The sequence below is a fragment of the Spermophilus citellus genome (genome assembly GCF_964194105.1).
Source record: "Spermophilus citellus genome assembly, chromosome: 10".
In the NCBI taxonomy this organism is placed as follows: Eukaryota; Metazoa; Chordata; class Mammalia; order Rodentia; family Sciuridae; genus Spermophilus; species Spermophilus citellus.
This window is the reverse complement of record NC_138197.1, coordinates 137,744,625-137,765,244: the sequence shown is the minus strand read 5'-3', so window position 1 is coordinate 137,765,244 and position 20,620 is coordinate 137,744,625. Positions and strand designations below refer to the sequence as shown.

Here is a 20,620-nt window from a genome sequence, read left to right as displayed (position 1 = left end):
TGGTGCTGTATCTGGCTCAGGGTACAGGACTGCCCCATCATGGCTGAGGGGAAGTCCTGAGCTGCTGCTCTTTGGATCATGCGTCCTGTGACATGGACTGTCTTGTTCTATTAACTAGGCCTTTGCCTTTTGTTGGTTCAGTATTTAGAAGATGGCTAGTGTCTGGTACCAGATATAAAGATAATATCTGGCTTTAGTCAGGCATGGTGGCACCCACCTGTAATCCCAGCAACTACAGGAGGCTGAGGCAGGAGGCTTGCAAGTTCAAGTCCAGCCTCAGGAACTTAGCACAAGCATGTCTTAAAATACACAAATTTAAAAGGCGGGGGATAAAGCTCAATGGCAAAGCACCCTGGGTTTAATCCCTAAAAAAATAGAATCTGATTTAGGAGGTTCAGGATATAGTTTGGTGACACAGTACTTGGCTAGCATGCATGAGACCCTGGGTTCAACGAGGAAGGAAAAAAAAAATTGCCAACTCCAGTCTTAGCAATGCCAGCTCTTAACCAGAAGGAATTTGGCTTTTGAAACTTAATTCCAATGTTGCAGTGCTACAGAGCTATGGGCCATTCAGACCAATATGCAAGCCCTCCTATGCAGCTAAAGAATTTCAGGAAAATGGTGACCCCACAGTGCTCCCTGAAAATACAGATGAGAAGCTCATCACCAGGTGGCTCCACGTGACAGCCCACATCCATGAGCATTCAGTATCCACCAGCCCTGATCCCATGCTTCACCCCATCTTTATCCCACAGTCACACACCCTCAGGTGCATCTTCCCGTAGGCATAGAGGGGTTGAGCAGGACTTGGCCAAGCAGAGAAAGGAATTCCAAAGCAGCTTGAGATATCCCTATCCATGTCTGTCCCACAGGCTTTCTCACAGAGGGTGCCCCCACCTGCTGCAACAACCTTCCCTCTGCCATCTGTCTTTACAGCCAGGGCATTAGACATCTTGCAACTGACATGCACACAAGCAGTTTGATGAATGGACATGCAAGTGAATGCCAGAAGCCAGGGTCTTCTTTCACTGGGGTCTTCCATCTTTGATAACACAAGTGGTAATAGAGCAGTCAAATTTTATTTACTCCTTTGACCAAAGAGGGTAGTTGACCTGAGTCCATCGGGATTTCTTTCCCAGGACTTTGCCAACAAATATGAGCAGTTCTGAGGGCTGACCCCAGCCTGGGGACAGTGCAGGTAGGTCTGCCACTCAAGTTGAGCATTTGTAGCCACTCTGAGAAAATTTCAGACTCTAGCCATGCCATGGCTCCTATCTGTTTCTGACATTTACTGTTGGTTCTTTGTGATGTCTTTGCATCCTGATCATTTAAATGACTTTCTGTTCCGGGCAAGGGAAGATCTTAAATACCCCTGAATGGTAAGAAAGCCATTCAGAATCCACTCAGGTGCATCCAAAAGGTATACCTCTATTCCATTGCTATTCCTGGAAAACTATAGCGAATAATTTTCTAGTTTGCCTGAATCCAGGAACTAAGTCATTTAGCCAATCAGGAACTTGCACAAGCCATGTTCAGCCAGCCAGTCAACAGCAGCCAATCTGTGTGCTGTACTGGACATTTGCTGTTATGGCTGCCCAGTTGTGTTGTCCCAGGTTCTGAGAGCTCTCTCCACCTGCACCAGCCTCTCTGGCTGTCTCCTGATAGCACCAGGAGAACTTGGCCTCCTGGTGGAAGACTTTGAATTTTGCCTCTTTTTTCCCAGTCAGCTCAGCTCTCAGCATTTTCAGGGCACCACCCCAGCTGAATTGCCTATGCAGAGACGACCCCTTCTAGCCAGTTTCACTAAAGGGTGAGAGAAAAACTAAACCTGGCCTGTGGACCCAATCACCTTAATCCAGCACTAGCATTAGAGATTCAAGACACACAATTCACAGGAATGTAGGAGAAGTTCCACCTGGTTGGAGAGTGAAGGATGGATTTGATGGAGGTCTGGGCTGGACTGGATGGACAGGCAGAAAGAAGTCCAGAGAGCATCTCTTCACGTCTAGATAGTTTTTATAAATAAATATATGTTTATTTCACCTTTTTTTTCTCGGGTCGGCTGAAAACAGGGTGGGATCAGGATGCGGATCCCGGCAGCTCGATGGTCTCCGTGTCATAAGAGGTCTTGGAGCTAGAATCATCCTTCCGCTTCAGGGTCTCTATGAGACGCTGAAGTCGCTCGGCAAAAGACAGTGTTTGGGGAAGTCTGGTGGAAGGCCTTGGAGGAGATGGCGGTGGCGGTGGCGGTGGCGGTGGCGGTGGCGGTGGGGGCAGGGCGGGGGTGGGGACCGGGGTGGGGGCAGGGATCCGGGACGGAGACGAGGCTGGAGTGCGGAGTGGCAGGAGTGGAGGGGGCCGGGGTGGGCGAGGCTGGTGGAAATACCAAGGGCGGTGAGCCGAGGGCGGCCGGGAGACGGGTCGGGGTGGAGGCCGAGGTCGAGTAGGAGGAGGTGGGGTGGCCGGCTGAATCATGTGCAAGGCGTTAGGACCGATCTTGGAAGCAATCCAGTCCAGATAGTCCCAGGTAGCCGTGTAGATTCCAGGGCGCTTAGCGCGGGCACAGCCTACCCCCCAGCTCGTGATCCCCACGATAACAAAGGGGCTTTGGTCGTTGTCTCTGCACATGAGAGGCCCGCCGCTGTCCCCCTGCCCAAAGGACACAGAGGTCACTCTCAGCCTGAGCCCCTCTCCTTGCCCAGAGGGGTGGTGGGATTCTGGGAGGGCAGCGTCTGCAGCCACAGGGTTTCCTGCTCCCAGAAACAGAGATGGGTGTGCTGAAATCTGAGATGGTGCAACAGCCTCAGCTAGGATGGAGAAGAGCGTGGACTGAAATAGGTTTCCTGCAGTGAGACGGGTGAAGTGTGTGCAGCCTGTAGATCTGCCTGCAGAACACCAGCACTGGTGGGTTTGAATGCTTTGAGTTCTGGGAAAGAGGGGAGCGTGGTCTTCAGGCACTAGGTTTGGGTGATATGTTCTGATTGCTGAGGTGGGGATCAAGTACTGAAAGGGGTGATTAGTTCTCTGTAGGAGTAGCTGGTGGGTGTCACCTCTCATCTTCATTGTGACTGTCAGTGCTGGGAGAGGGACCAGGGGAAGATTCACTAGAGAAGGGCACTAGGCAGGGAGTAGAGGCAGTGGAGCTCAGGGACCCAAAAAGAGGTGTTCTCAGTCCTGAGGAGCCCTGGAGGGACCCAGGAGTCTGGCACCAGGAAGAGGGTTACCTGGCAGGTGTCGATCTTGCCTTCGGGATACCCTGCGCACACGTTGCTTGACGTGACACGCCCATTGTACCACTGGGTCGAGTTACACAGGTCGAGGTCAATGAGGTCCACACGAGCCTCCATCAGTACAGGCGATGGCCTGGGGGCTGCAGCCAGGCCGTGCAGTGGTCAGTGATCAAGGCAGACATGGAGGGAAGCCCTGCCTCCTCCCCATCCTTGGTGATGCTCTAGTGCCACCTAGACCCGCCAGCCAATGCCCCACCTTTCCTCATACACTCTTGAGGAAAGACACAATGAAAGAGCAGCCAGGGACGGAGGTGGGGCAATGTCACCTGGATGAAGAGGGAAAGGAAGGAAGGGTGGATGGGTGTGTATATTAATAGTAGATGAGGGGTTAAGGAGGTTAGTTGTAGCATTAACAAAACCACTGGAATCTGCCCAGCACTCACGAGTCACATCCTGTTATTCCCATTATTAATCCTGTTATTCCCTGGGGCTAGAGTGCCACCTGCCTACTGTAGGAAGTGGTAGCTGTAATCTGCCCAGGATCACCCTTCTCCAGACCCAAGTCTAGAACACACCGTCTGGCTAGGAATCAGCCTCCCTGCTTCTTATTCCTCATCAGGACTTCTCTTTCCAGCAGTGGGGCTGGGCTAATTAGTCCCTCCCCACATGCCTCAGATCTGTTTTGAGGAGATTGTAGGAAGCAGAGAGCTGAATCTGGGTCTCCTTCACAGCTCCGACCCTATCATGACCTGGGGGTTAGGAAAGGCCTGTCTGTGCAAGCTCATGCAAGCAGCAAGCATGGGGTCAGATGTAGCCCCACCCCCAGTGCCTCCGTGCCCCCATCCAGTGCACACAGCAAGACCCCTTCCATGGCAGCACCACAGCCTTGTGGGCAGATCCAGAAGGTTCGCAGCACAGGCAGGGAGCAGCCTAGGGAACACAACCATGCAGGCCCAGAGGGTAAGGGAGGAGATGCTTGAGGCCTGCACACAGGGATGCACACTCAGCCAGCATCTTGTAGATGACTGCTAATGTGTGTTTGCCAGGTGGGATTTGGTTCTTCGATCCCTTCAGCTACCACCAGTCCTCCTATTCAAGCAGCAGCAAGGGATTAATATGTGCCCTGCCCTGGGAGTGGTGGCGACACTGAGATGGCAGGTTGTTAGCAGTCGAGATGACTTTTTAGATCTATGCAGAACCATAGTCCTGAAAGCCATAATCATTGTGAAATGCCCAGAAGAAAGTTTCCTCAATCCCAGCCCCTTGGCTTAAGGAACAAAGGACAGAAGCCCACAGGAACTCAAAATTCAAGGGAAAGAAGCAACACTCTGGGGTACTCTTTCAGCCCCAAAGAGTTCAAGGATTAGCCAGATCAAGGAAGTTTCCGGTGAGTCACAGGAGATTGGAGCCTGAGTGTTTCTTTAAGACTTAAATTTAGGGGATGTTTGGGAAAAAAAAGGAACAAGAGATGCCCCATTAATTTCTGGGGGATTCCAGGACAAAAAGGCCTTGCTTTGACCTCCAAGGTGTGTCTGGGAGCCTACAATTAGATAGCAGATGTGGGGTTGGAGTGAGGACCCCAAGAACAGCCTTCCAGGGACTAGAAAACCCTTCAAGCCATGGACAGGCCAAAGGGTAGAAAGGAGTGTGATCTAGAATAATGCAGGTCCTCACTCTGGACACCATGGCCAAACCTTTAGCATCAGCAGCAGAGACAGGGGTGGGCACACTAGGTCAGAAAGGGATGGTCTCATGTCAGCAATGGCCAGTGAAAATGAGATTAGAGGGACAGGACTGGTAACAAACCCATCAGGAACTAGATCAACCGCTGGAACAAGGGAATAAGAGTAAAAGAAAGAATCTCAAACAAGTTTTAAGCCCCAAGTGACTGAATTGCTTGAATTAAGAAGCATAAATTTTCTATTATCAAAGAAGAGACTGAGAGCAAGTTTTCTGTGTCACCACCCTAATGTCAGTGGATGCAATTCTATGTGGCTGCTTACAGAAAACTGGAGTATGGGTCATGCTCAGAGATCAAGTTCCACTTGGTTGTCCTCTGTCAGAATCTTGCTGTCTACAATTACCCTGGGACAACGAGTACCCCTAGGCTTCAAGTACATGGGGAGATGTTGGACTCAGCATAACCATGGAGTCAGCAATGGCAGTTGCTTTAGATTCCTCCCTGGACCCTCTGAGAGCCCATCTGCGGTGGAAAAAGGATTCCTGTACTCACTCACCACTCAACTGGTGCCAAGTGGGTCGGGCAGTCTTGAGTAGGTGAGATATTTGGGCCAGAGAAGAGGCAGATAGCTTGCCAAGGCAGAGAAGTCTAGAGAGGCAGCTACCATCATCATGAACAGCAAGGGACCCGTTGGATGGCTCCAAGGCGCCCAAAATGCCGGAATACCCACGACCTGCAGAACGCCCACCCACTGCCTGCCTGCCTCTAAGGTGACAGAGACAATGTCAAGCAGATCAAATGAAAAGGGTGGAAGTTTGTGCCAGGACTATCCAAGGACAGAGCCAGGAGCCTGCTGCTGCTGGTGGATAAGAGTGACCCTGTCATAGCAGAGGTTGGAGTTGTTCTGCTTGGAGGCCATCATTACACAGAAGCAAAACTAGCCCATGGCCACAAAAGCACATCTAGAATTCTTCTCTAAATGCTGTTTCAGTGTACATTCCTCATTTCCAGAATCTAGCAGGTGGGGCTCCAGGTGCCAGGCAGAGACAGGAAAAAAGGCCAGGGTTCTACTTGTGCATGCCATTCGGCCTTCCACTAGGCAACCAGTCCTGTGACCTTGGACAGGGGCTCAGTTTCCCTCAGACCCCAGCTTCTTCAGCTGTAAAGGGCACTGTGACAGCCACTGCCCATGGTACCACGATGAGAACTGAAAGTTGCTCAACTGGGCATCAGTGTATGATCCCTGCCTCTCCAAGCCCACCAAGAGAAAGACCAGCATGCCCTCCTCAGAGCCCTTCCCACACTCACCCTTCTCCTTTATGTATCCCCAGCCAGCCACATAGCAGGTCTGGGGAACTTTGGGAGGGCCTGCCTTAAAATTGGGCAGGCAGCCTACCCCAATGAAAGGCCCACATGGAACAGGAGGGGTGACCTTCAAGAGAGCAATGTCGTTCCCCTCGGTCACAATGTTGTATTTTTCGTGGATGATGATTCTCTCCACATATCTCTCCTGCAGAGGATCATTCACTGGCATGTTTGTCCCATATTCAATTTCCTGTGCTCCAAAAATCAGTCTCCAGTCATAGACTCTTCTGTGGGTACAAAGGTAAAACAATCGTTCTCACAGATGGGTCGACAGAATCCCCTGGGGAGTAACCCTGAGAGCCTTCCCCCAACCAGAGTCCCGTAGCCACATTGCCGGGGACCCCAGGGAGACCCCCGCACAGAGCCCCTGGGGAAGTTCCCTTTCCAAAGAGCATTCTGGAGTCCTCCCTCTGGGTGTTCCCACACGTACTTCTTGTTGTCAAAGCAGTGAGCAGCTGTAAGCACCCAGTGGGAATTCAGCAGGCATCCTCCACACGAGTGGTACCTGCGGTTGTTGTGGGGCTGGTAGACCTGAAGGCTGACCATCCAGGGCCAGGCCCCATTCTGCACAACATGCCCTCCGATCACTCTCGAGCTCCCTTGAGGGTTCTGCCTGAACCGCAACCCACAGGGGCCACTGAAGAGAGACGGAGACACAATTCAAACCCATTGGCACAGCCAGTCCCTGCACAGCCGGGGAGAGGCAGGGATATGGGGCTGGGAAAGGTGGGAAAGAGCTGTGGGGTTCCAAGAAAAGGGAAACCTGGGGCACGCAAGAAGCCATCAGCTCCAGGAAGTGGTTTGGGGTTATTTTGGGGTCTTAGGTTATCACAAAATAAGGAAAGAGGGGCCATAGGTAGGGCCATGTAGGCCCTAGAAGTATGGGAGATCCCTGGGCAGCGTAGGAGGCTAGAGGTGGAATGAGGGGTCTGGAGGTAGAAGAGTATAATGGACTGGGGTTTTTAGAGACAATCTCAGGTAGGAGAGTCAGGTGATTTAGAGAATCTTGGGGCTGTAGTGTCAGGGTTAGAGAGTAGCAGGAGGAGAATCCCTGCAAGAAGATACAGTGACCAACAGGCCTGGGGGGGGGGGCACACTAGGAGCAGTGAGACCCAGAAATGGAGGTTCTAGGAACTGTCACAGGTGGGAAGCCAGTAGTAGTTTGGGAGTTGTTGGCATGGTGGGGCACTTTAGGGGTGAGAGTCTAGAGGTAGATGGAAGTGCTAGAGGCACATGGAGTCAGGCTCATGGGGGACATCTCAGTTGTTCATGGAGGACAGGGCATCCTGAAAGTCAGGACTTGATGTCTGAGTGGCAGTGGCGTCAATCACCAGGGGAATTGGGAGCATGGATTTAGGAGCTGAGAGCTCTTTCTTAGGGGAAACTAGAGACAACTCAGGACCCAGGGTCTCTGGACTGATGGTTCTGGGAGCAAGGAGGGTCTGAGCTGGGTATGTGAGACCCAGGCATTGCTAAGGCCCCAATTTGGCCCCCTCCCTATCCCTGGACAGAGGAAGTCTGAGCAGGACCTGTTGAGCTTCCCTGACCAAGGAGCCCCTGACACTTACTCACACGTGGAGTTATCTTTGGCAACCACAGACACTGCCAAGACCAGCAGAATGGCAGTTGGCAGCATCTCCACCATAGTCCTGCCCCAGCCTGGCATGCAGGCCATGACCTCACAAAGCTCCGTGGCCTCCTGGCCAATCAGCAGGGTAGTCTCCCCCCAACCCCAGCAGTCAGCCAGGCAGGCCTCTTGGCTTAACTGATCCATGCTGAAGTGACTCCCCAACTTCCTGACAGGTTACTACTCCCCGGGTAATTGGGGACTGTACACTACCTGGTTCCCTCCACCCCCAAGGCCAAGATCTTCATTGCCAATTACTCTTCCAAGGTCCCACTGCGTGAGAGTTAAGGGTGTGTCTCTTTTCCAGCTGTACCCAGTGCAGACTCAAGCACTGAGGAGCAGTTTGGCCCTGCTGCAGCAAGATGGTGCAAAATGTCCGTGGTTAAAAGGAGTCAGGTTCAGAAGATCTGTGGATCCCTATTACTTGGTAGGGAAAACTGCCTTTTCCTTCTCCAAGTACATGCCATCAGTATACTTTTCAAAGAGCCATTTTGAATTTCCCAAGTTTATGACTACAAAGTCTACTTTCCTCTTCACTGCCAAGTATCACAAGGTCCCCTCCCTGGACATCGAGACCTTCTCTCTGGGAACTAAGTGCAACAAGTGGAGCAAAGTATTACCTTCCATGGTTCCATGTCAGTTCTCACCACAGCGACCTGTGGATCAAAGCATCACTTTTTCTGATTGTCAGGAGACAGCATCTTGACTATCAGGAAGTGGCAAATGTTTATTACATATTTCTGGATGTTCAAATGTTTCCCCGCCCCTGAAAGAGTGTCCGGAGCTCTGATCTGCTGTTCCTGCATGCAGAGCACACCTACCTCCTCCACCTCAGTGGATGTCTTGCCAGCTTATCAGAGGGCAAAGAGGTTGTTCCTCTACTAGGAGTGTGACCAGAGCCCCTCTGGTCTACCTATTGGGACCTCTTTTCTCTTCCTGAGTGCTGAGTTTGGGGATTATGGATGATCTTGATTTCTCTCCCTATTTTCTCTACCCAAAGGACATAGTTTCTCATCTCTAAACCTTGCAGGAGGTCACATGCCCCTCAATTGAATGTCCAGCAGATCTCAAATATCCAGGAGTTCTCACCGCTCCCCATATGTGAGAACATCTCTTTCCTCCACTTCAGGTCCAGAGTCTCAAATCTCCTCCACCAAGAAGTAAGTCTCATCTCCACCACCTAGTTTCATCTTGTTGCATCTTCTCTACCTGAGAGTCAAGAGGTCTTATATCCTCTGCCCAAATGTCTAAAGGTGGCACTTCACTGGGTGAGTGTCCTGAAGTCTCAAGTGTCATAATGAAGTGTCAGGAGCTCTCATTCCATGACCCAACTTCCACGAAGTTTCCTATCCTCTACTTGAGAATGGTCTCATCTTCCCACCTGAATGTCACAGCTCCTTGACCAGAGCATCTCAAGTTCTCCTTTCCGAATTTCTCCCATCAGCTCTGGTCTGTCTAAAGGCCTCACCTCCCCTACGTGACAGTGACGAAACCCTCTCTCTCCGATTTGAGGAGATTCATCCCGGGCGTCTGAGTGCCCCCGGGCAAAGCAGGGAGGATTCTGAGTTCCTGAGGACTCCCTGGTCCTGAAGGAGAAAGGGTCTTCCCTCAGGTGTTCGGAACTTTGGCGTGAAGCCCCACTTCCATACTACCTCTAGCAGGTTTCTCTGGTCTAGTCCTGGAAGACCCTGACCTGTCTTCTGAGGCTTTTGACCTGGGAGAATATTCATCTTCTCCAAATCCTTGGGGAACCAGAGCGGGCAAAGTTGTTTCTATGAAAGACAAGCCCCCCTACCCTTGCTCAGAAGGAAACCAGTCTCTCTGGTCCCTTCTCTCTCTGCCGCAGGCAGGCCTTCCCAGGGCCTCTCTCCTTGACTTCCTGGGTCTTCCCTTCTGTATGATGACCAGAGTTTCTAGCCTAAAAATGAGACAAAAAAAAATTGAAAATGTTGAACATTTGTAATTGTGGGGCTTTGTAAACAAACTGCAAGTCACCAATCACTTCAGAGCCACCAGAACTTCACCTGCCCCCAAGCAGCCTGCAGGGCATCTGCTTCCTCTGGAGAGCACCCTGAAGGCTCCCTCTGCCCTCCAGCTTTGATCCTCTTCCCAGGATCTTTCTGCTTGGCTGGCCAGCTGGCTCCTCCCCAAGCCTTACCACCAACCCCTAACCTGAGTCAGGTCTAAGTCTGTTATTTTCATGCTAGCAGAGGGGCAGAATCCACAGACCCCAGAAACCCCTGCCCTCAGGCATGGCACAGCTCTGAGCCCTGGCTCCTGAGGTCTCTACCCTCCCGCTCAGCAGGACTGTCAACCCACTCAACTCTCAGTTCCTGTCCTCTCTCATCCAGGTGCCCCTCCCCCACACTGTGAGCTGCCCCCCCACACACACACAGATGCCACACAGGCTGTCTCCCATGACACATTATTGGCCAGTGGCAGCTGGTCATGTCTGGTTCAAATAGCCTGAAGAGAGAAACCTCACATTCCTGAGGTGCTGGTCCCCAGAGGGTGATCCAAGGTGGGAAGCACCAGCTTCCTCTAATTTGAGATTAGAGGGCTGTGAGGATGCAGAGTGAGGGTCAGGGAAGGAGGGCTTCCTGGAAGAAGGGACCTGGAGTTCAACCTGCAAAGGTGGTGAGGTGGGCAATCCAAGCAGAGGGGGAACCAGCCAAGATGCGACCCTGAGCCACCAGACGGGCTCCAGGACTTCAGGAGTGGAGTGAGGCCAGCCAAGGGAGGAGCAGGCCACCTTCGAGGCCAGAGGGTGTGCGGAGACACGCCTTCCTTCACAGAGACAGTCGGGTGTTAGTGAGCAGAGGGCAGGAATGGAGCCCGAAGACTAGCGCCTGAGCCCAGGAAAGAAGTGGGCCCAACTGTGCGCAGCAGGCATGGACAGGACAGGGAGGAGCATGAGAGGACTCAAAATGAAGGACTGGAGATTTTATAAACAACTGGGCACTGGAGAGAGGTTTTAAGCCCTAGATTTAAGATCATGACAGAGGGACTGGGGTGTAGCTCGGTGGCAGAGCATGAGGTTAAAAGCCTGGGTTTGAGCCACAGAACCAAAAAGTGAAAAAGAGGCAGAGATCATGGAGGACCACCAGCCTGGAGCTCAGGAGCCACCACTCAGTGAGCTGCTGAGCAGAGAGAAGGACCAGGGTGGGAAGCCTGGATGGGAGGCCAGCAGTCCAGGGAGAAGGCAGGAGCTGAGCAGGGAGGCCAGCAGAGGCCTGGGTCAGAGACACATCTCTGAGTCACCAACACATTGGTCAGGGCTATGGGACTGGGTGACCAGTCTCAGAGTCAGAGACAGACTCTGCTTCCCAACATCCCTTCAAACAGGCAAGTGGAACATGGCTTCATTTCTTATAAATTTATTACATAATAATATTATAATAATTATTATCAATAATAATAATATAAGAAACATAGATCTCTGTGGGGTGTATCACAACGTCAGGGTCAGGAGGCCTCAGGACTGGAGCAGGGGGTGAAAGCCCCTGGATGGAACTCCATACAAAAGGAGGGGTGAAGCAGAACTGACCCTGTAAAGTTAAAAACCCAAATTGAACGGAACAGAAAACCCACAGGTGAGTGTGAGACTGAGTGTGTATGTGGCAGTCTGTTACAGTGACCGCTGCTGTGTGTGACCTGGTCTGTTGGTGAGAGGGTTAGTGGGTGTGACTCTGAGCCCAGGGAATGGGGCCGGTGGGCCAGGGAGGGGCAGGCACAGACCGGCGTGCCAGGCCCCTGGGCTGTGAAAACTTCTGTTTTCTTTTTTCTTTTTTTTTTTATTAAAAAAAGCTAGAAATATAAACAGAAACTTGTGAGTGACGTGGATGGAGCTTAGTCCAGACTCCAAACCCTAGGTTTAAAAACGCCCCAGGCCCCCCACCCCACAGGCCATTGCTGAGTGTGAGGAGTCACAGTAGGGGGGCTGGGGCACCCTCAAGGGTCTCCGACTCTCCCCAGGGCCTGTGGTGGCATGACTCTAGGGGACCCCATGATCCCCTCAGAAGCCCATAGAGGGGCACTGCCTCCAGGGGGCCCTTGGGCCTCCCCAAGCAGCAGGAATTCAGCAAAGAATCCGCTCAGGCTTGGGGAGGCTCTGGAAGGGCAGGCTGGGCAAATAGCAGGGTCCAGGGGCAAGCTGGCCTGACTTTCTTTGGAAGAGGGGTGCTTTCACAGGCACACACCCATCCTACATTTCCACAGCCCCCACACCAGTCTACAGCAGCCCCAGGGGGCCACTCCACAGGCACACACAGGGCTCCCACGTGCTAAGTGGCACCCGGGTTTCACACGCACACAGGTGTGCACACACACAGGGTAAGAACAGGAGACTTTGGGGTCCAAGGCAGGGAGGCTTCTCTGCTGTAGTTGCCCAAGAACATGGAGAAGATGCTGGACCCCTTCTTGGGGAGAGACCCTGTGAGGAAGATGGCTAGGGGTAGAGTGCTAGGGCCCAGCCCCAGCCCCAGGGCAATGGTCTCCCAGGCCACAGGGCCCTGCTGGTGTCCAGCAGGACCCGATGCCTGCCGCCCCTGCCCCCCTCCCCCCGCCCCCCGAGCAGCACCTGAAGGGTGGGTGGGGCACACTATAGCTCAGCAAGGGAAGGGAGCCGAGCTGGGGCCCCAGGGTGGGCCGCCAGGACCCTGGCCAACCCCAGACCAGCTGGAGTGTCCCCTGCCCCGTATGGGGTGGCAGTGAGGGGCCGGAGATGGAAGACTGGGCAGCTGCAGTGGGACCAGCGGGAGGGATAGGGGAAAAGGGGGCGGGAACTATTACGGACAGAGATATTTGTTCCTTTTCTCGTTCCAAATATAGAGTGGATTAAAATATGCAAAACAGGGGGCTCCTTGGCCCCCATCTAGAACCCCAATGTCTCCCCCCCTCCCCCCGAGTCACCAAGGCGTGTCCTGACCTCGCATGCTGGGCTAGTTTCCCCCTCTGGGAGAATGGCCACCCGGAGCTGTGAAGGTGGTGGTCAGGCCAGAGCACCCCACCCCCAACCAACTCCCGCCCCAGCCTCCCTGGTCCGTGCCCTTTCTGTGTGCTGGGTGGGGCTTGGCAGCAGGGCAGGGGAGGGCACTAAGCAATGTACAGGGCAAGTCTCCGAGCAACAGCAAACGGGACGATTCATGCAACATTCCTGGCCCGGGCGCCGTCGTCGTAGGGGGCAGGCCGAGCCCGCGGCCCGGGGTTGGGGTTGGGGTTGGGAGCCCTGCCCGCAGGGCGCAGCTGGAACGGGAGTTGGGGGTAGGGCGTCAGCTGCCTTCCAGCTGCCTGAGCGCGCGTTCGATGTTCATGCGGTGGCCCACGCGCGTGACGCCCAGCTCCACGAAGTCGTCCTTGGTGAGTGCGGGCAGGTGCGCGCCCTCGATCTCGTGGTCCTCGAAGCGGTCGCGGTGTTCGCCTAGGTGGATGCTCTCCAGCCAGTCGCCCACATCAAACTTGCTCCAGAGCTGCAGCGGCTTCTGCTGGAAGGGCCGACGCGGGCCGGGGGCGCCGGGGCCAGGGCCAGGCGCAGGCGAGGGCAGCGGTGACGGCGAAGGGGAGCGGCTGCGCGCACTCACGCTGCGCACCACGAAGCGCACCTCCTTGGGCTCGTGCGGAATGGAGAGGCTGGACGACTTGAGGATGGTGGGAGGCGTGAGGCCGAAGGGCCGCCCCGCGCCTCCCGCGCCCGCCCCCAGCCCCTCCACCCGCTCCAGCGACGCGGGCTTCACTGGGCTCGGGGCGCGTCGCGCCACGGGGTAGCGGCCGCTGGGCCGCACAGAGTAGGAGGCCCCGCTGCCCGGGCCCCCGGGGCTGCGCTGCGCTGAGATGGTGCTCAGCTCACCGAGGCTGCTGAAGAGCCTGCGGAGGGAGAGCGGGTCAGGGCCAGATGAGGGGGTGAAGTAAAATGGGGCGGGCAGGGGGGAGTGGGGCAAGGGGCCAGGAGGGCTGTAGCTGGGGAGAATATCCTATGGTTATCCTAAGCCTTTTGCTTGGCCCCTAGGGTCAGAGCCAGTGTCCTGCTCTCAGGGACCCCTAGACTAGAGCAGTAAGACTGGTGCCTTCCTCCCCCTACTTCATGGAGGCTCCAAGAGCAGCGGACCAAGAAGACAGCCTCTCATGGCAAAGAGCCAGCTGCCCCTTCACTTCCAGCCTCCAACACTGGCTCTGGGCATGGCACCATCCACAGGTGTCTTAGACAGTAAGGCTCAAGACAGTAGCCTTCACCACTCCCCCTATATAGCTCTATTGCCCTGAGGAGACCCAGAGAACCTGGTTAGCTTCAGGGACAGCTGAGTCATGGAAAAAGGCTGACAGTGGTACAAGACTAAACAGGTCCATGACACTGAAGACAAACACCAAGAGGTGCTCACCCCCACACGGGGTAGTGTGTGCAGGTTGAGGACGCAGCACACCACCACACACAGGTAGCCTCCCTGCACAGGACAGTTCATGACAGCAATGGTACCCACTCAGGTTGCAGACATGCAGCCATGGCAGGGGCTCAGCGGCTCACAAGCAGACATGTGCAGACACATACAAGAACGGATGGCATCTCACTTCCTCACCTGCCAGGACCCAGGACCTCTAGCCCTACCTCATCCTGACCATGACAGGAGGCCTGCCGGGGGTGACTGCTCCAGAGCAAACCCACTCCCACATCCCCATTCCTCAGGAGCTTCCAGTGGCCCCAAAGCCCCACGCAGCCATGCAGAGCAGACCCGGGCAGCTAGGCACAGCACATGGACTGTAAGAGGCATGGGATGGGCATGCTCACTTACACAGCCGGCGCTCGGGACCACCGCGCAGCTAGACAGAGCAGCCACATGCAGATGGGCAGGAGAGAGCAATGAGAGAGAGTGTTAGCAGGCCAGGCCCACAGGGCCCAAGTCACAACCACACAACGGGCAGCCAGGTGCAGGGACCCCTATCAGAGACCCTGTGCAGGGAAGGACTCAAGAGTTGGGCCCAGCTACCCTGGAGGTGCTGGGGGAAAGGAGGCACCTATGTGGGATCTGAAAGTGCTGGTGGACTTGACAGATAAGAGTGCACCCATGACTGGCCTGCACAGGGGCTGTTCTCTCAGTGCAGAGCAGTGTGGATTAGCAGGCACCTGGCACTTGGTGGTGTAATCCATTGACATCCCCTCTGCTGACTGGCCTCTCTCTGTCATCCCCCACCCCAATGCTTGCCCCCAACCCAGGCTGGCCTAAGGAGTCCTCCCTTGGGTTGGGAGCTCCCCTTTGGTACTGTCCTAACCACACAAAATCTCTTGTCCTGCACCTGCATGGCCCCTCCTCATTCCTCCCCTTAAAGTGGGTTCATCTTTCATCTCCATGTGGACAAGGCAGCCCCTCTCCAGAGACTTCTCTCTCCTACTTAACCTCATTAATATCCCATCCACTGGCTGTCTCTTCCTCAGCCTGTTTTTATTGCCTCCTCCCAACTGTTCAGACCCATAGCAGAGCTTCCTGAAGGGGATAGACCATGCCCGCAACAGAGAAGGGCTCCAGAAACACCAGAGGTGGCCACAGGGAACAGGCAAAACCACCAGAAGAAATGCTCTCTGGTCCTATGGTGCCTGGCCTGAGGGAGCCACTTACACTTTGGGGTTCCCTGGGGGTGGTGATTGTGTGTACAGTGCTGGTTGAGACTATGAAGGAATCATACCTGTGGATAGACGGGTTATTCATACAGGAGTAGAACAGGAATATGCACCTTGCCTCCCACCCCCAAACTCACTGACCCTGTCCAGAGCACCTGCACCACATGTCAGACACCTGCCCAGGTCCCATCCCAAGGGAGAGGTTTCTGTGTGGTTATGATGTCAGGTGTACCTGGAGTCTCAGAAGTATACAGCCAAAGGGATGGGGAGGACCCTGGCTGAACAGTGGAGACAAGTACAGTGCAGGAGGAGGTTCAACTAGACCCCACCCAGGAAGGTTCAAGGAGGACAGAGGAAGCTATGCCTGTCTTGGTAGCACTGAAGCCCTCCTGCCTGGCAGGGGGACCTGGAAGCTATGGCCAAGGGCAAGCTGGCTCAAGTTCCCAGAGGCTAAGGAAAGAGACAGAGGAGCACTGGGCTGGGAGTGGGGAGAGGGCCGGTCACACACCCACCCCTCCCACACACGCCTCAGGACACAGGAGGGCATGACTCACCACACAGGGCTGGGTGTGTACTCTGTGCTCTCTTCTGGGGGATGAGTGCTGCCCACCTTGTCCCCAGGGCAGGAACCCTAGCAGTGTCCACATCTGACTTTCCAGCAAGCCCGTTTTGGTCCGCTGGCATTCGTGGCTGTCTGACCACCCCCTTGGTGGGGCTCCAACCACTACATAGCCACCTCGCAACACCTACCCCATCCCAAAGGGCTCTGGGCCACAACACGTCACGAGGCACAGCCCACAGCCTCCTCCAGAGGACAGCTTGCTCAGTGCGCATCCACAGCCCCCAGTGTCTCTTCCACCAATGTCTGCATCTTGTCCACTGTCCACAGTGACTCTTGGCCAGTGAGGCTTTTTCCCGCTCCCTGGTAGTCGCCAAAGCTGCAGCAGGACCCCCTTGCTAACCTGCTCATCCATGTCCCTCAGAGGCATCCTCTCCTCAGTCTCTTCCTGGATGGGTTTTCTGTTTCCTGCTCTTCATAGTCTGCATTTTCTCTGGGCCACTGCTTGCTATGGCTGATGTGCCCAGGAATGTCACATGAGGCCCCCCCTCTACTGGGGTCTGGTAACATACCTCCCACCCCACCTCAGTGATTAACGCCCCATTTTTCCCACATGAGAAGTCTAGGAGCCACTGTCAGCTCCTCCCTCTTTTCACCCATATGGCTGACGAGTCACCAGTTCCCAACTTTACCCTAGGTCCTCCTTGTTGATCATCTCTGGTCCAGGCTTATCATCCCAGGACCTTTTACTGGGGGGTGCTGGGGATCGACTCCAGGGCTTTATGCCAGGAAGACATGCCAGCACTGAACCCCAGCCCCTCCCTTCTTCCCTGTGCTTGACTCCTGGTACCTGGCGCAAAGCCAGGAATATAATGCAGCATCTTCCACCCAGGCTGGCTCACCTCTGTCAATCCATTGGTACCAATAGTAGGAAGGAGTCCACGCTCTGGTCTGGCCTCCACCTTTGGCTTTCTGTCTTTGCATTCACCTAGGGTAGGTCTAGGCCTATAGCCTCATGATCTGGGGGCCTCATTAAGGGAAATAATCCTCAGTAGGAGCACAGAACCCAACAGGACTCCAGAACTTCTGGGTGTGTCTCTTCTGCAGATGCCTCACTCCTACCTCACAGCTTGACATGCCCCAGTGTCACTATGTCCCATCCTCCGTGACCCACTTCTGTTCCTCAGCAGAGTTCAGGGATCTGGAAACGGACACCGGCATATGGCCTGCAGGGACACTGCATCCTAGCCCCGGTGCCTGGCTATCCTCGAGGCACCTGCCATTATGATCACTCAAGCAGGCAGGGCTTTGTCCAGATCCCTTTCAGACAGGATAGTAGGCAGGACCTCATAGCCAACCTGAGGAGAGTGGGTCTCCTGTTAGGTCCAATGACACTAACAGGTCTGGAGAATACGGCATGCTGTGCCCTCCTCCACAGAGCTGATCAAAGGGCACTGAGAAGGGGCTGGGGATGTGGCTCAAGCGGTAACGCGCTCGCCTGGCATGCGCGGGGCGCTGGGTCCGATCCTCAGCACCGCATAAAAATAAAATAAAGATGTTGTGTCCGCCGAAAACTGAAAAATAAATATTTAAAAAATTCTCTCTCTCTCTCTAAAAAAAGAAAAAAAAGGCACTGAGAAGGGTTGGGGATATAGTTCAGCTGGTAGAGTGCTTGCCTCAGATGCACAAGGCCTGGGGTTCAATCCCCAGGACCACAAAAAAAGGTGGGGGGGGGCCACTGAGAAGTAACGCCACAAAGAAACTTCACATTTGTGTTTCCAAAGTTATTTCACTGTGAACTTTTTCTATAAAACCAGATAAAAGGGTCAGACAGATGTAAAACTGATAACCAAGGAGAACAGAGCATTGCTATGGTCTCAGACCACATGTGAGATTTAGGTCCAAGAATGGGCCCTGGAAAACAAAGTGAGTTCAGAGACAGTATAGGCCTCAAGATAGACAGGTGGGAAGGGGCCCACAGCCAGTTGTGGAGCTCAGAATCAGGTCTGAATCAACACGCAAAAGCAGCTTAAGTCAGGTGTAGGGCCGAGTAGACAAATGGTCTGTCTGGCAGGGCTAGGCCTAAAGGCAGTACACAGAGCAGATGGATGACCCAGGGTGGATGTCTTAGAGGCCAACAGTCCTAGACTCTCAGAGGCAGACCAAGGCTAATGCATTCTCCAGCTGTCACATAAAAATCAAGGGTGGCCCAGTACAATCTGGTCATTTTCCTCAAATTCCTGAACTTTGGTTTCATAATATACGTAACAGCTTAACTCCAGAAATATCTCAGGCTGCTGGGTACCTGTGGCTAAAGAACATCACAGCCTGGACTGGGTCATCCTGTAGAAGGTAGTGGAAAGGGGTGCTTCCTTCCTTGTGGTATTCACCAAGGGAGGGAAGAGATGAGTTTGGGAGATGAAACTGAGGGACCACACAAGGAACAAGGGACATGGTGTGACCCTGAAGGTGTTTCTGGCTGCTGCCCTAGGACTTCTGCCAGGATAGGACCTGGGAAGGAAGCAGTTATGCCTGGATGTCAGAACTTCCCACACTTTGGACAATTCTCTCAAAAGCACTCCAGATGGGCCATGCAAAAGACCAGGCCCAAAATAGGATCAGACACAGACATGGCCACAGATGTTCTGTGTTCAGGCCCCTGCCTGCAGCCAGAAGTGGTGGGTAGTGGGGCCCAATTCAGAGGGCTGTGTTTTTTCCCCAGCTCTGACAGCAAGGAGGAGCCCAAGAACGAGTGAGCAGAACAGAAGGGAACGCAGAGGCAAGAGGAGACAGGAGCCAGGGCAGTGGTACTTTAGTGCAGTTGGGCAAGCAGACAACACTGAGTGCTGTTTGTTACACATACATCTGACATGTGCAGGCATGTGAGTCCATGCTAGGCAGTGAACATGCTGTCCACTTGTGTGTGAGAAGACTGTGGAGCCTAACCCCAGTGCTGTCATCAGGAGGGGCTTAAGGGCAGGGCTCCAGGTTACAACAAACAGAGAATGGACCTAGGGTCAGACACACCACACTTACTGGATGGAGTGACTCTGGAACCTCAGTTTGATTGTCTGGAAAATGGAGAGTATATTATTGTCCATCTAATAGAATGGTTGTGAAAATGAAATAATGTGATGTGACATTCTCTAGTGCCACATCTAGCATGCTAACTTTCCCACAAATGCCTCTAACCCTTAACCTCAGTGCCTGCCCAGGTGCCTGGGTGTCAGAGAGGGTGAAGGTAATACTAGCTCACGGGTGTGAGGACCCATCCTGCCCCAGCCCTGTGCCTGCTTCATGTTTCAGCATGCCCACCCTTAGGGCAGCCTGGAGTTCCTATCATTACCAGACCCCTTCCACAGGTAAGGGACAGAAGGTCTGAGAGTCTAAGTGGCCTGCTCAAGAAAACAGCTGAGATGTGGCCTGGTGAGCATGGAGATGCAGGGTCATCTGAGGGCTCTAAGCCAACGTCAGGCAAAGCAGCAGGATGCTGAGGCTGGCAAGGGCCACAACACAAGGGAGGCCTGCTGTTTTAGGGCTGCTCAGCAGCTGATTTTCCTATGGAGAGTAACCTCCCCTCAGCCTCAGCTCCTGTTTGCCAGGTGGGCTGGCTCCCCCACCCCAACCCTACTCATGACTAGCCAATGAGCCATTGGAAAAGCCCGGCCACGAGAAGCCAGGCAAAGGACAGGACTTTGCAGGTACTACTAAGAAAAGCTGCCCACTTTCTAGCAGCCTGCAGACCAACGGAAGGTTGGTATTCTGGCCTTGCCTTCCCCACCCCATAAAGCACCCAGGCCTAGCAAAACACAGAGTCATAGGCTAAGAGAACTTTACCCCACCTACGGAGAATCTCAAGACCACAATAGGAGCATGAATCTAGAGAAGGAACATGCCAGAAGCTTCTGGCTGAGGAATCACTGGATCTGGCCCTGCTGCCTACTACCTGATGGGAGTCAGAGCCCACGATGAGGACTGGGCTCACTGAGCCCAACTACAGGAGCTGCACATCCAATAGATTTGAGCCCCTCTCTCTGTCCTTCCGTGGAATTCATCCTAAACGACAAAAGACAGCACTTGCATGTGGCTTCACTCTTCTATCCACCTCACAAATGTTTCCTGATGGCCTGTACGGGGCCAGACACTGTGCAATGCACTCTAAGTGGCTTTTACTTCCATTGAGACCAAGAGGCAGAGAGGAACAGAGCAACTGGCAGGAGGAGGAGAAGCAGAGAAGGAGGACAGGGCTGGGTCAGGAGACCCCTCCTGTCCTACACAGAGGCCTGGAACCAGGGTACTCATCTTGACTGGTCCACACTCTGTGCATCCACTCCAAGGATACCCTACACACTGCACTGCTGGAAACAGGCTCTCCGATTTGGCTGGGAATCAGAAGAGGTTGAAAGAGTAGAAGCAAGCTTCCGGATGACAAGCATGGAACCTGGGCCACTCAGGAGAGGCAGCAGGAGCTTCCCAAGTTCCCATTTCCCCAAGTTTCCATTCTTCCAGCCAGTTTTGGATACTGAACTGGAAGACGGTAAGATGGACAAGC

At 54.0% G+C, this 20,620-nt stretch overlaps 1 protein-coding gene across 16 annotated transcripts in view; it reads right to left on the bottom strand.

Annotated features, from left to right (window-relative positions):
• Nucleotides 1-913: 913 nt before the first annotated feature.
• Nucleotides 914-20,620, bottom strand: part of SHANK3 (SH3 and multiple ankyrin repeat domains 3) — a 67,462-nt gene continuing 47,755 nt past the window's right edge. For 3 of the 16 annotated variants that reach the window (XM_081310658.1, XM_081310666.1, XM_081310667.1), the window contains 5 exons: nucleotides 9,699-9,821; nucleotides 6,707-6,913; nucleotides 6,220-6,503; nucleotides 3,225-3,370; nucleotides 2,054-2,649 (listed from right to left, as the gene is read on the bottom strand). In XM_081310658.1, the coding sequence (XP_081166784.1) occupies nucleotides 2,080-2,649; nucleotides 3,225-3,370; nucleotides 6,220-6,503; nucleotides 6,707-6,913; nucleotides 9,699-9,821 (1,330 nt within the window). In that variant the 3' untranslated portion in view covers nucleotides 2,054-2,079. Of the gene's footprint in view, nucleotides 2,808-3,224; nucleotides 3,371-6,219; nucleotides 6,504-6,706; nucleotides 6,914-7,844; nucleotides 8,216-9,698; nucleotides 9,822-11,264; nucleotides 13,766-13,798; nucleotides 14,714-19,104; nucleotides 19,140-20,620 lie in introns of those variants that run through there. The other 13 variants (XM_081310661.1, XM_081310662.1, XM_081310664.1 and 10 more) reach the window with 12 other exon arrangements.